The sequence below is a fragment of the Ovis canadensis genome, chromosome 3 (genome assembly GCF_042477335.2).
Source record: "Ovis canadensis isolate MfBH-ARS-UI-01 breed Bighorn chromosome 3, ARS-UI_OviCan_v2, whole genome shotgun sequence".
Lineage (NCBI taxonomy): Eukaryota > Metazoa > Chordata > Mammalia > Artiodactyla > Bovidae > Ovis > Ovis canadensis.
In genome coordinates, this window is record NC_091247.1 from 6340540 (window position 1) to 6353493 (window position 12954).

Sequence of the window (12954 nt, forward strand, 5' to 3'; positions counted from 1 at the left end):
CCACATAACTGGCTATACTGAATCCCAGAATGATGGTGACAATGATGATAAGGACAGCTACCATTGTTTTGATATTTATTAAGCACCCGATTCTGTCCTAGGCACTTAATATACATTTGCTCAGAAAAAAAATCATATTGCAACCTATAGCTTCCTATTTATTATCTCTATTTTATAGATGAGAATTCAAGGGCTTAGGTGGGTAAAGCAAACTGCCCAAGGTCTTACAGAGAGGAAGCTGCAGGGATGCTTCCCCCCTCCTCGAAAGCAGCACTTAGATCCTGGGGTCACTCTGGGTGTGCACACGGCCCCTCCTCCAACTGCAACGGCTCCACGCAGGGTCCCACCATCTGCCACCACGGTGGGCAAATTGTGTCCCCTCCCCGGGACTCAGTCCTTCCATGTCTAAAAGGCAGAGAAAAGGACGTCTGGCCTGCTAGGATTACAACAGTTCCTGAGCCTGGGGCTGGCTGAATGGACTCCCTTGAAGACACTGCTGAAGGCAGACGAGGCAGGGCAGGAAGCAACTGTGGTTCTGTCCAAAGAGCTAAAGAAGCCCCAGAACCTCAGAACCTTCCTCGACTTCCTCCTTGGCATCCAGGAATCTAGAATCCGTGTCTCCTGAGAGCCACCTGGGGCCCTGATCACATGATGGATTCAGGCTCTGCCTTGAGCGTCCACATCTGCCAGTCCCCCCGTCTTCAGGGAGATGTTTGGATCTACACTCCTGCCAGCCTCAGAGCCATCGTTTGTGCTGTTCCCTCTGCCCACTGTGCTACCCCTGGTTCTGCATGGACCCCCCTTCCCCTGCCACCTACACCCAGGGCTTCCCTGGTGGCTCAGTTGGTAAAGAATCTGCCTGCAAGGCAGGAGACCCAGGTTTGACCTCTGGGTCGGGAAGATCCCCTGGAGAAGGAAATGACAACGCACTTCAGTATTCTTGCTTGGGAAATCCCATGGACAGAGGAGCCTGGCGGGCTATAGTCCTTGGGGTCACAAAGAGCCAGACATGACTTGGTGACTAAACCGCCACCACCGTGCCCATACCCAGCCCTTCCCCATCTCAACTCAAAGGTCACTCCTGTCTCCCCACCTCTCAGAGCAGCCCAGGCCTCTTTGTTACAGGGACCACCCAGTGGTTAATGGACTTGGGCCCTTCTCTGGGGGCCTGGCGGGACTGACTGAAGGTGCCACAGCCCATACTGGCATCCTGCCTGACCCATCCTTCCTGGGCAATCCCCTGGGAATCACATATGGAGCCAGTGAATTGTGAGTCTGTCAGGGGTCCCTGGGGATCGGGTGGACCGAATGCACTCAGCCACCCCAGGCCTGCCAGGCAGGCAGCCTCCCCACTCTCAGACTCACTGCGTCCCCATCCTCCTGCTCCTCCTCCCGGAGGCATGCCCAGCCTGCTCCTCTCCCCACACCCCTGCCCTGGCACAGTCATGCTGGAAAGCTCAGGCAGGGACATGGCACTTTGATGAGACACCCTCAGTGACAAGGACAAGCCTGTCGAAGGAGAGACACACCGGGGGACAGGTCAGAGGGCTGGATTTTCTGCTCAGAGCAAAGACTGATTTATCTGTTTCGTGATGGGAAGTTTGTTAACAGCAGTGTCACTCCAGGATGACAGTATATACTGGTACACACACACACACATATACACAAACACATTAGAGCATGCGGCAAGAAGCCAAGTCAGCCCACCTCATGGGCAATTCTGCCTACTGAACACGTTCACTTTGCCTGCCTGCATCCTGGCTCCTGCCCCAGTGGCTCAGTGGTAAAGAATCCACCTGCCAATGCAGGAGACACAGGTTTGATCTCTGGGTCGGGAAGATCCCCTGGAGAAAGAATTGGCAACCCACTCCAGTATTCTTGCCTGGGAAATCCCACGGACAGAGAGGAGCCTGGTGGGCTATAGTCCATGGGGTTGCAAAAGAGTCAGACATGACTGAGCGACTAAACAATGACAAGAATCCTGGCTGCTGACCAGCTAAAACCACCTCTTCCCTGCGGAAAGCTGGCAGGACACCTGGTGACCCAGAGAAGATGCTCAAACTCACCCTCAATCAAACATATGCAAATTAAAACAGGTCACCACTTCTCACCTATTGGATTAGCAAAAGCAGGAAGAGTAATGTCCCTGGATGCCAACAAGGCTGGGAAAAGCAGTGTCATACTCTCTAGGTAAGAGGGCAAGATGGTACAGCACTTTTGGAGGACAGTGTGCTGATATCTATTAAAGTTAAAAATGCTCACATGCTTTAACAATGGCGATTGCAGTTCTGAGAATCTATCCAATAGCTATGCTTTTGCAAATGTGCGTGTGTATTGTAAAGAAACTCAAAACAACCTATTTTCCACAATATGAGAATGGCTGGATAAGTCAAGAGAAGATACATGAAGATCTCTCCATGTGGACACAGTTGGGGGAGGAGGGGGGGATGAACTGGAAGACTGGGACCGACATAGGCGCACGGCCAGGTATAAAACAGGTAGCTGCTGGGGCCTCCTGCAGAGAGCAAGGGGCTCAGCTTGGTGCCCTGTGGTGACCTGGAGGGGTGGGACGGGGGAATGGGTGTGGGAGGGAGGTCTAAAAGGGAGAGGATATACGTATATTTATAGCCTATTCACTTCATTGTGCAGCGGAAACTAACACAGCATGTAAAGCAACTATACCCCAATTTAAAAATAATTAATTTAAAAAATTAAGATCCTTCCTGTAACAGCTTCTGTAGTCAGGAAAACAATGGTGTGGATTATTATTTCCTAACATGAAAAGATACCCATGATATATTATGTGGGGCAGAAAATCAGTTTGCAAAACAGTATGTATAATATCATCTTATTTTTATGTAATAAAAAAATGAAGTGTACATATGTATGCAAGTGAACGACACACACACGCAGAGAGTCTGGAAACACGCAGAGAGTCTGGAAGCACACAAAATATTAAAAGTGTTTACATTTCTTGAGAGTAGTGTTATTAGAACATTTAACAAGCATGTGTTAAATTTGTAATTTTTTGAGGAAACAATAATTTTAGTTATTTACTGAAAGAGCTAAGCCTTGATGTCAAAATTTGACAAAGAGCACAAAGAAAGAATATCACTTACTGATCACACATATTGAAATGAGTGGAGAAGTCCCAAACAAGACACTGGCAAATAGAATCCAGCTGTATACCAAAGAATAATCCTTGCCTGGTCATGGTGGATTATTAAGCAAGGAATGTGGAAATGGTTAAGAAGGAAAGAATCACACCAAGAGGTCAACAGGCGAAAGAGCTCACAAACATCTCAGCAAAGGCAGAAAGTCACTGGCTAATATTGAGCACCCACCCTCATTTGGCTTTTTTTGTTTGTCAGATTTCAGTTCGGTGCTCAGCTGTATTTGACTCTTTTCGACCCTTTGAACTGTAGCCCACCAGGCTCCTCTGTCCATGGAATTTTTCAGGTAAGAACACCAGAGTGGTTGCCGTTTCCTCCTCCAGGGAATCTTCCCAACCCAGGGATCAAACCCACATGTCCTATGTCTCGTCCACTGCAGACAGATTCTTTACCCGCTGAGCCACTGGGGCTTATTTGTTTGGGGGGTGTTTTTTCTACCCTTGGTAAATTAAGAATGAGAGTATCTTTCTCCATCTGATGAAGAAAACTTCAAATCAAGAGCCAACAAGAAAGAATACAATAAAGACAAGACCCACTTCAGCCATCACTATTCCTTAACACTGTTCTGAAAGCTCTAGCTGCTAAATACTATAAAACATTCCAAATGAGTGAAAATTTTGATTGGAAAAAAGGAAACAATATTATAATTTGAACAGGGTGTGGTTGTCAACCTAGACAACTCAAGACATTACTCCCTCAAAAAAAATTAGAGCTAGTCTTTTAAAAACCCTTTAGTAAGAAAGTTGGAAACAAAATAAATATATGAAAATAAATTGCTTTCCAACACACTAGCAATACTCATTTACAAAATATGTAATGAAAAAAAGTCCTGGTCAAAATAGTCATACAAAACCCCGAATATTTACAGATGATCTTAAAAAGAAATGGGTGGAACCTATAAGGGAAAAAAACTACAAGTTTTCAATAAAGGAAATAAATATACAAAAAAAGAAAGAAACATGATGGAGCAGAGGTGAAGAATCCACCTGCCAGTGCAGGAGATACAAGAGTCCTGGGCTTAATCCCTGGGTGGGAAGGTCCCCTGGAGAAGGAAATAGCAATCAGCTCCAGCACTCTTGCCTGGGAAATCCCATGGACAGAGGAGCCTGGCGGGCTGCAGTCCATGGAGTCACAAAGAGTCAGACTCAACTGAGCGACCTAACACAACACACACACGGCACTCCTACATGGAAAAAATTAAAAAATTTTTAACGATAATTCTTCCCCAAATCAATCAATATTTAACACAGTTCTGAGCAAAATCACAGCAGGAAATTTGGGGGGGAAGTTGACTAAGTTTTTCTACTTTTCTTCTGAAAAGAATCATGTTCAAGAATATTTTTAAAATGAGGATGAACAAAAAGGAACATGAAGAAGGTCCCGGGCCAAGTAACTCTGGAAATGAGTTGCATCTACAAGACGAAAGGCAAAAGAATGGTCCTCTTGTTAATAAACGGTCCCCTTGTTTTCCACGGGGCGCAAGCTAGCTCTGCTAAAACCACCATAAAGCCGCACTGACACCAAACAGTTATGTCAGTGATGGTGGGTGGCGGATGAAGAGGGCCAGAGCAGTCACTGTCGGCGCGGGAGGCTATGGAGAAGCAAGAGCAGGAGGTTAGCGGGATCCACGTGACAATGAAAGAGAGTTGGAGGCTGCAGAATGAACACGTTCAGCTTAATCTAGAGACAAATGGCAAATCCAGAAATAGTTGTAGGTACATACAGAAGTTACATATACAACATGTATCTCCTGCTTTGTCAGCTAAAGATACAGCAACAGTGACAACCCAGTAGCAACAAGGACCCCTCACGCTCAGAGAAGCGAGAGATGTGTGTTCAGTCATGTCCAGCTCTTTATGACCCCGTGGACTGTAGCCTGCCGGGCTCCTCTGCCCATGGAATTCTCCAGGCAAGAACACTGGAGTGGGTTGCCATTTTCTACTCCAGGGAATTTCCCCAACCCAGCGATCGAACCTACATCTCCTGTGTCTCCTGCACTGGCAGGCGAATTCTTTACCACTGTGCCACCTGGGAAGCGGTGGTGTCTAATGCTGGCATCGAATACCATCTTTTAATAAACAGAACCAGGGTTCCTTGGAGAAACTGCTAATTCTAGAACTGGGGCAGGAAATATATGAGCCTGGAATAGCTTGTAGTGCCAGAAAGTAAGTAAGAAAAATTTTTAAAAATAGCTCACAACAGTAAGTGTATGTCAAAGGTACACACAGGCCAAATGAAAGTGCTTCTGATGATTAAAGTTGGAAAAACTTGAGCAACAAAATAAACGCAGCAGTACTGGATTACAACCCAAAGAATAAAACAATGAGTCCATACTGATACATACAAACGATCGAATAAACAAATAAATGGAGAGGACTCCACTCTCTCGTGCAGAAGATTTCCAAACAGTTTTTGTAAACACTCCACATTCATGGAGGTTGGTTACAACTCCCTACTTAAGTGTGGGCTGCATGTAGTGACTTTCTCTCAAAGAGGAGAGAACAGAAAGGGAGAAAGAAAAGAGTAAGCTTCCATGAAGACATCCGACAACCTCAGCCAGGTGATCGAGGCCCGCGTCAGCAGTGATAAGTCTCACTGATAGCATGTGCCCTTGACATGATGTGACGAGAACAGCCTTGTTCCTTTCTGATCTTCCTCCCATTACCCCCTCTAACTGGAGGAAAACACCCGGCAAATCACGACGGAGGGACAAAACACCTGGGCAATACGCAACAAAGCTGTCAAGGGCATCAAAAACAAAGGCTGAGAAAGCATCACAACCAAGAAGCCTAAGGCGCATGGCAGGCACACGTAACACATGGTCCTGGATGGCATCCTGAGACAGACTAGGGGAGATTTGAGGGAATCCGAATAAAGAATGGACTGCAGTTAGCAATCATGTTTCAATATTGGGTTGTTCAGTTCAGTCACTCAGTCGTGTCCGACTCTTTGTGACCCCATGGACTGCAGCACACCAGGCTTCCCTGTCCATCACCAACTCCCAGAGGTTACTCAAACTCATGTCCATTGAGTCAGTGATGCCATCCAACCATCTCATCCTCTGTCGTCCCCTTCTCCTCCTGCCCTCACTTTTTCCCAGCATCAGTTGAGATAAATGCACCATCATAATGGAAGATGGTAATAACAGAAACAACTGGATGTCGGGTATGTGGGAACTGTTGTACTATCTCTGCAATAATTCTGTAAATTTAAAACTGTTCTAAAATGTAAAGTTCATTAAAAATTTTAAGCTGCAGGGACTTCCTTGGTGGTCTACTGGTTTAAGACTCTGCGCTCCCCCTGCAGGGGTCACTGGTTTCATCCCTGGTCAGGGAACTAAGATCCTTCTGCACACTGTGGCAAAAGAGATAAAAATTGAAGTGGCCAGCTGTGAATGGATAAAGATGATACAGCGTACACACACAACAGAAAATTATTTGACCACAAGAAAGAAAGAAATCTTGCTGTTTGGGACAACTTGGATGGACCTTGAGGGCATCATGCTAAGTGAAATGAGTCAGATAGAGAAAGATAAATACTGTATGATCTCACTTATATAGAGAATCTAAAAAAAAAAAAAACCACCAAAATTCATAGAAACAGAGAAAAGTGGTTTCCAGGAGTCAGGGAGTAGCAGAAATAAGGAGATGTTAGTCAAAGGGTACAAACTTCCAGTTATGAGATGAATTCCCAATTCAATTCTGGGAATTGAATGCAGAACATAGTAATTATCACTAATAATATTGTATTATGTACTTGAATATTGCCAAGAAAGTAGAGCACAAAAGTTCTCACCACAAAAAAGAAATGGCAATTATGTGACAAGTTGGAAGCATTAGCCGATGCTACGGTGGTGATGCTACGGTGGTGATGCTACGGTGGTTATCATTTTGCAATATACAAATGTACCCAATCAATACACTGGGCATTTTAAACTAACACAATATCATGTGTCAATTGCATTTCAATAAGGCTGGGGGTAAATTTTTTTTAAAGAATAGGAGGAAGGATTTGCCCCACTATGAACCCAAATAATGAATGCAGTGTCCCCCTGGCACAAGAACGGTCATACAACAGGACGGAATGGAAAGATAAATAATTGATATAAAGTAATTTTGGATAAAGACAGGATCCAAATGAATGAAAAAGAGGGGAATATCTGACACAATGTACCCTAACCATTATCTTGTTCTAGAAGAATCACATCAAGGTATTTTTTCATACCATATGCCGGTTTGTTTGTTTGTTTTAATCCCAGGTTTAAAAAGTAAACATAAAGAGAAAAAAAGAGAACAAATGAAAAAACCTAGAACAAACCACAAACATTAAAAGGTGAACAATCAGGAAAAATGCGACAACATACAAAACCATACAACAAAAAGCAATAACATCATCAATATAAAGTCTTCATACTGACTAATAAGAAGACCACTAAAAATCTCAAACGGAAAAATGAGTAAAGGAAATGAAAATTTACCAAAGAAGAAATTCACACACACACACACACACACACACACACAAGAAATCTAGTGAACACTTGAGAACTTACTGAAACTCACTAGCAATTGAAATCAGTAGAGATCATTCTCCATCTTTAGAATTAAGGGGAGGTGGAATATTATTATCCTAATCCCTAGGGCTGGGGGATTGCCAGGTGGCACTAGAGGTGAGGAATCTGCCTGTCAGTGGAGGAATGCAAGAGACTTGGGTTCAGTCTCGGGGTTTGGAAGATCCCCTGAAACAGGAAATGGCAACCCACTCTAGTGTTCTTGCTTAGAAAATTTAATGAAGCGAGGAGCCTGGCGGGCTACAGTCCATGGGGCCAAAAAGAGTCAGATGCGACTGAACACACACAAAAAAACAAAAATACAATGCCCCTTTCCAGTTTATTAGCTGTCCAGGCTTCCTCAGTGGCTCAGCGGCAAAGAACCTGCCTGCCAATGCTGGAGACAAGGGTTTGATCCCTGGGTCATGAAGATTCCCTGGAGAAGGAAATGGCAACCCACTCCAGTATTCTTGCCTGGAAAATCCCATGGACAGAGGAGCCTGGCAGGTTACAGCCCATCGGGTTGCAAAGAGTCAGACAAGACTGAGCATCTGAACACACACAGCATACTACGGTTGAGGGTAGCTGCTCTAAAACGGTCCCCTCGGATGCTTCTGGTAGAAGTTTAAACTTCCAAAACATTTTGGAAAACAATTTGAAGAGTTTCCCGTGCTCCTCACCACCACCCCCGAGTATGTTTATATAATGACCTAGGAATTCTGCTTCCAAAACTTTAATCCAATGAAAAAACCAATCAAAGATGCAGACAAAGATTTACACACCAGAGTGCTTTTTACGACATTTTAATAGAGAAAAACTGAAAACAACCTAAATTTCAGCCAAAAGAAAACCATTAGCAAAAGTCTAACTCTGCCATTTGGGAACATATCTTTTTTTTTTTTTTTTTCATGAAAAAAAAAACATTTCCAAAGCATAGGTTCTGGTTTATCTTGAAGCATGTGCCACCCAGAACCACTTGAAACTTGCCTCGCAAAGTGTGGTCTCTGGGGTTTAATGTAGAGGTTTCCTTTAGGAAGACCCTCCCAGTACACAGCCCTGGGACCTGAGTGAGTGAGTGAGTGAGTGAGTGAGTGAAAGTCACTCAGTCGCTTCTGACTCTTTGCAACCCCGTGGGCTGTAGCCTATCAAGCTCCTCTGTCCATGGAATCCTCCAGGCCAGAATACTGGAGTGGGTAGCCATTCCCTTCTCCAAGGGAATCTTCCCAACCCAGGGATCAAACCCAGGTCTCCCACATTGCAGGCAGATTCTTTACTGTTTGAGCTAGCAGGGAACTGTCAGCTATAACCCCAATCTCTCAGCCCCACTTCCACCAAAGGGAATTCCACTGGCCGAGTCAAAAGACACAGCCTAACCTAAACCCCAGCTCCAATCCTTGCTCAGAAACACTCAGTGTCTGCTCAAAGCCCATAAAAGGAGATCTAAGAGTCCTCAGTTCCACAGTCATAGTGCAATGGAGCAGGACACTATGGTCCTTGCCCCCCCACCCCCGCCCATGTCCTCTGCCTGCCTTTTTTCTGTGGAAAAAGGTTAGTCAAAGAATAAGTTTAATCAGAGAAGTGTGAATATGCAGAAATAAGGGGAACCAGTCAAAGGAGACCGAATAATAATAATGTGCTCATCAAGGATAGTCGGAGACCTTTGGTTCCTTCTCAAAGTCTCTAGATAATTTTCTGAGCCATATCCTGGGAGCTGTCTTGTAGATATTGAAACCCCCACCAGGTGGAGAAGTTAACTACATGATGACCAGTCTGTAGCCATGACTCAAGCTGCCCCAATTCTGAGAATGTGCCTCCAAGAAATGGCAACAGACCAACCCTGGAACTGAAGATTAACCGTACCCAAAACAACCAAGATGATGCTGGTCAGACCACGGATGACCAGTTTCAAGATGACTGTCAGAGCCGACTGTGCTCTTTCTGCATGCAGCCCCTCCCTCCGTCTACAAAAGCTCTTCTCCAGTGACTGTCCGTGGTGGTTGGGGGTGGAGGGGTGTCGACCTCTGGACGGACGTCCACCCTCCCCCACCCAGTTGCCAGCATCTGAAATAAAGCAAACCTTCCTTTCCACCAACCCAGCCTGTTCATTGGCTTTTGAGCAGCAAGCAGCCAGACCCTACCTTTCACTAACAACAGCCTGGACCAATCTCACCTCTCCCGGCTGCCCCATCTCAACCCTCCTGCACCCAGGCTCCACATCCACAGACACCTGCCCCAGCATGTCAACCACCACTCAGCGAGCTCCATGTGTTTAGGAAGACCTCCATCCCTCTGCATCCCTGGCACCTAGCATCCCCCAGCAGGTCAATTTCCCTTCGTCTTCCTCAGGTCCTGCTCCAATGCTGCTTCCTCAGAGAGCCTTTGATGAGTCCCCTCCCACACTAACCAACAGTCAGGAGCCGTCAGGAGGGATACCTGCTACCCTCTGCCCATCTTGTCACCAGCAGGCTGCTGGCTCCTTGGCGTGAACCCTGCCTGCTTCACACTGAGAGCTTCACAAGACTGTGCATACAGCAAGGGCTCAATAAACACTGAGGTTCCCCCTCCACTGGACCTGGGGTGTCTGTAGGGAGCATGGTTTGGGAAGCAGAGATGGGAAAGGGGGATGGGATTTTTTTGCTTTGCAGAAGATGGAGTGAAGGTTAGAGGGTCACGCATGCACTCAGCATCCAGAGAGGAGAGCTTGGGGGTGGAACGAGGGCTTCAAGAAGACGATGGCCAGAGAGGGGACGGTGAAGACACTATGGAGCCCAGGACACTGTATCCACTTCCAACAGGCTGCTCTCCTGCCCGCCAGTGGAGCAAGCATTTTAGAGACAAATATGGGTTATTGTTGTTCAATCATTCAGGCATGTCCAACTCCTTGTGACCGCATGGAACTGCAGCACACCAGGCTTCCCTGCCCTTCACCATCTCCCTGAGTCTGCTCAAACTCATGTTCACTGCATCAATCAGAAATTATGCCAGCCTGGCAGGTGGCTTTGGGGACGTCCTGTCTGTGTCCAGAGCCTTAGTCTCTCCAATTGTAAGAGTAAGGGTGGATTAAATGGTCGCTAAGCCCTTTCAATGCATTATCTTTGGAAGCACAAAAATGACCCAGAAAGGGAATGAGAAAGTTAGGGGGACAGAGGATGAGCTGTTTGAGCTGAAGCCCCCAGAACACACCGCACACCCCATGATGTCACAATTCCCCTAACCTTGCTCTTTCCTGACTTCCAGGTGGGAGCCAAGCTTCTGCTGTTCCCAGAAATCTTTCTAGACCCCTGGCTTCTGGGCTGTGAGCTGCAGAGCTTTACAGAGCCCAGAGCTCCAGGATGCGGAGGGACTCCACACTCAGCCTGAGGGCTGTAAGAGATTATGTCACACCCTCCCTTACCTGGCTTTTCAAAAATCTCTAATGATGCTGTGATTAATCAAGGAAAACAGGGCTTCTAACAGGGCTTCCTAGCTCATCCAGACTTGGGTGCATTTCCTCCTAACAAGAACACTTTGTAGTACAATTCTGCAAAAAACTCTGCTATTTTTAGTTTAGTTTTTGGCTTTAGAAAGCTATGCTTCTGAATAGGGAGGTGCCTAATGGAGAGATACGGCAAAACTGTGTAAAATTAATCTTGGGATCTGAGTGGTGGGCAGACAGGTGTTCATGTATTTCTTTTTCTCCCTATGTTACTGTAAGTCTGAAGTTTTTCACCAAAAATGTTGGAGAACGAGCAGTCCTGCCACTTCCAAGGTTGGGAGTCTGAGCGCACAGCTCCCCAGCTGTTTGCCTTGAAACTGCCCACAGCGGGGTCTCCCAGGAGCCTTTCAAGGGCATGGCCTTAACCCTGAGCTGAAAGGTAGGGGCGAGGTGCTGCCCGCAGGGGAGAGAGGGTGACGTGGGGGTAGGGGGGTGCTGGCAGTGAGGGGTAGGTGGATGCCACTTGGCTGCTGCTTTTCTCTCGAGAACAGGTGAGGGGCAATATGCAGCGTTTGGCCCCCGAATCCCACGATAGAGCCAAGTCTAAGAACTACCACAGGGCAAATCCAGCGGAGGCGCGCGCGGGCCAGGCCCTGGACACCAAGGCCCCAGTTCAACATCTCAGCGAGCCTGGGAGGTGGTTCTCACCCTGTGATGCTCCGGGAGGAAGGTTATTTGCTGAAGCCGCACAGTCGCACAGCGCGGCTTTTGAAGGTAGTGCGCGCGCCTCTGCATCACCCACCCGACTACGCGGGCGGGAAGGCGCGGGAGAAGGGGAGATCAGGTTCGGGTTGCGGGTAGGGGGCTGGGAGAGGACGCAGCGTCTGCGAGGCCTGCCCTAGGTGCAGAGCGGATGTGTGGAGAAGGCGCCCCTGCCGGGCCGCAGTGCAACCCGCGGGCGTTCAGTGCGCCCCGGGCGCAGGGCGGGCGGGTGAGCGCACGGAGCCAGGGCGCCAGGCCGGGGGCGCGGGGGGCGCTACCTGGGTCGTGGAAGGGCACCAGCGCGTAGTTGGCGATGACGCGGCTGCCGCGGCTCAGGCTGTGCTCCAGAATGCGCGAGGCGCCGTCCATCACCTGCATCAGGTCGTCCCACATGGAGCCGGTGACGTCGAAGACGATGGCCAGGGTGGCGCCCCCCGTGGTAAGGGGCAGCGCCGTCCCGGGCTCGCCGACCACCGCCGCCGTGGCCGCGGAGACCGCCAGCAGCAGCCGCAGGAGCGGCGCCCGGGGCCTCATGCTGAGCGCGGTCGAGGGGCCGCGGCTGCCGCGGTGGAGGCTCGCGGGTCCTGTGGAGCGCGACCGCCCTGGTGCACCCAGCGGCCACCCGACGAGCGCTGCAGCCGGCCCCTCGCTCCGTCGCGCTGCGGCCGGTGCGCGCGGGACCTGTGTTTGCGGCGGGGTCCCCCTGCTGGGAGCCCGAGGCGGGTCCTAGAGCCCACCCCGTTCAGGGTCACGGGCCCGCCTCCTCGGCTCCCCCCACCGTGACTCAAACTTTCCCGGCCCCACTGCTCCGCCGTCCAGACCCGAGGTTAGAGGAGGACGCGGGGCGGACGGCAGAAGGGAGCTGGGGCCCGGCCAAGGCGGCGAGGGACGGGGACGCGCGGAACCCACTGGACACCTGCGCCTCCCGCCGACCGCGCACCCCGCTGAGGGGGGCAGGAGCGGAGTGGGGACCGCGCGTCCCCTGCCCTGGAGGTCTGCCCACGGCCCTAGCTTTTGTGGCTCCCTGCACCCAATCCCCTAAAAACTCTCCGAGAGGC

At 48.7% G+C, this 12954-nt stretch overlaps 1 protein-coding gene across 5 annotated transcripts in view; it reads right to left on the reverse strand.

Annotated features, from left to right (window-relative positions):
- The window catches only part of HMCN2 (hemicentin 2), a 171453-nt gene extending 158861 nt beyond the window's left edge, over nt 1-12592 (reverse strand). For 4 of the 5 annotated variants that reach the window (XM_069582169.1, XM_069582167.1, XM_069582170.1 and 1 more), the window contains exon 1: nt 12175-12591. In XM_069582169.1, the coding sequence (XP_069438270.1) occupies nt 12175-12430 (256 nt within the window). In that variant the 5' untranslated portion in view covers nt 12431-12591. Of the gene's footprint in view, nt 1-12174 lie in introns of all 5 variants that reach the window. The other variant, XM_069582171.1, reaches the window with a different exon arrangement.
- Nucleotides 12593-12954: the final 362 nt, after the last annotated feature.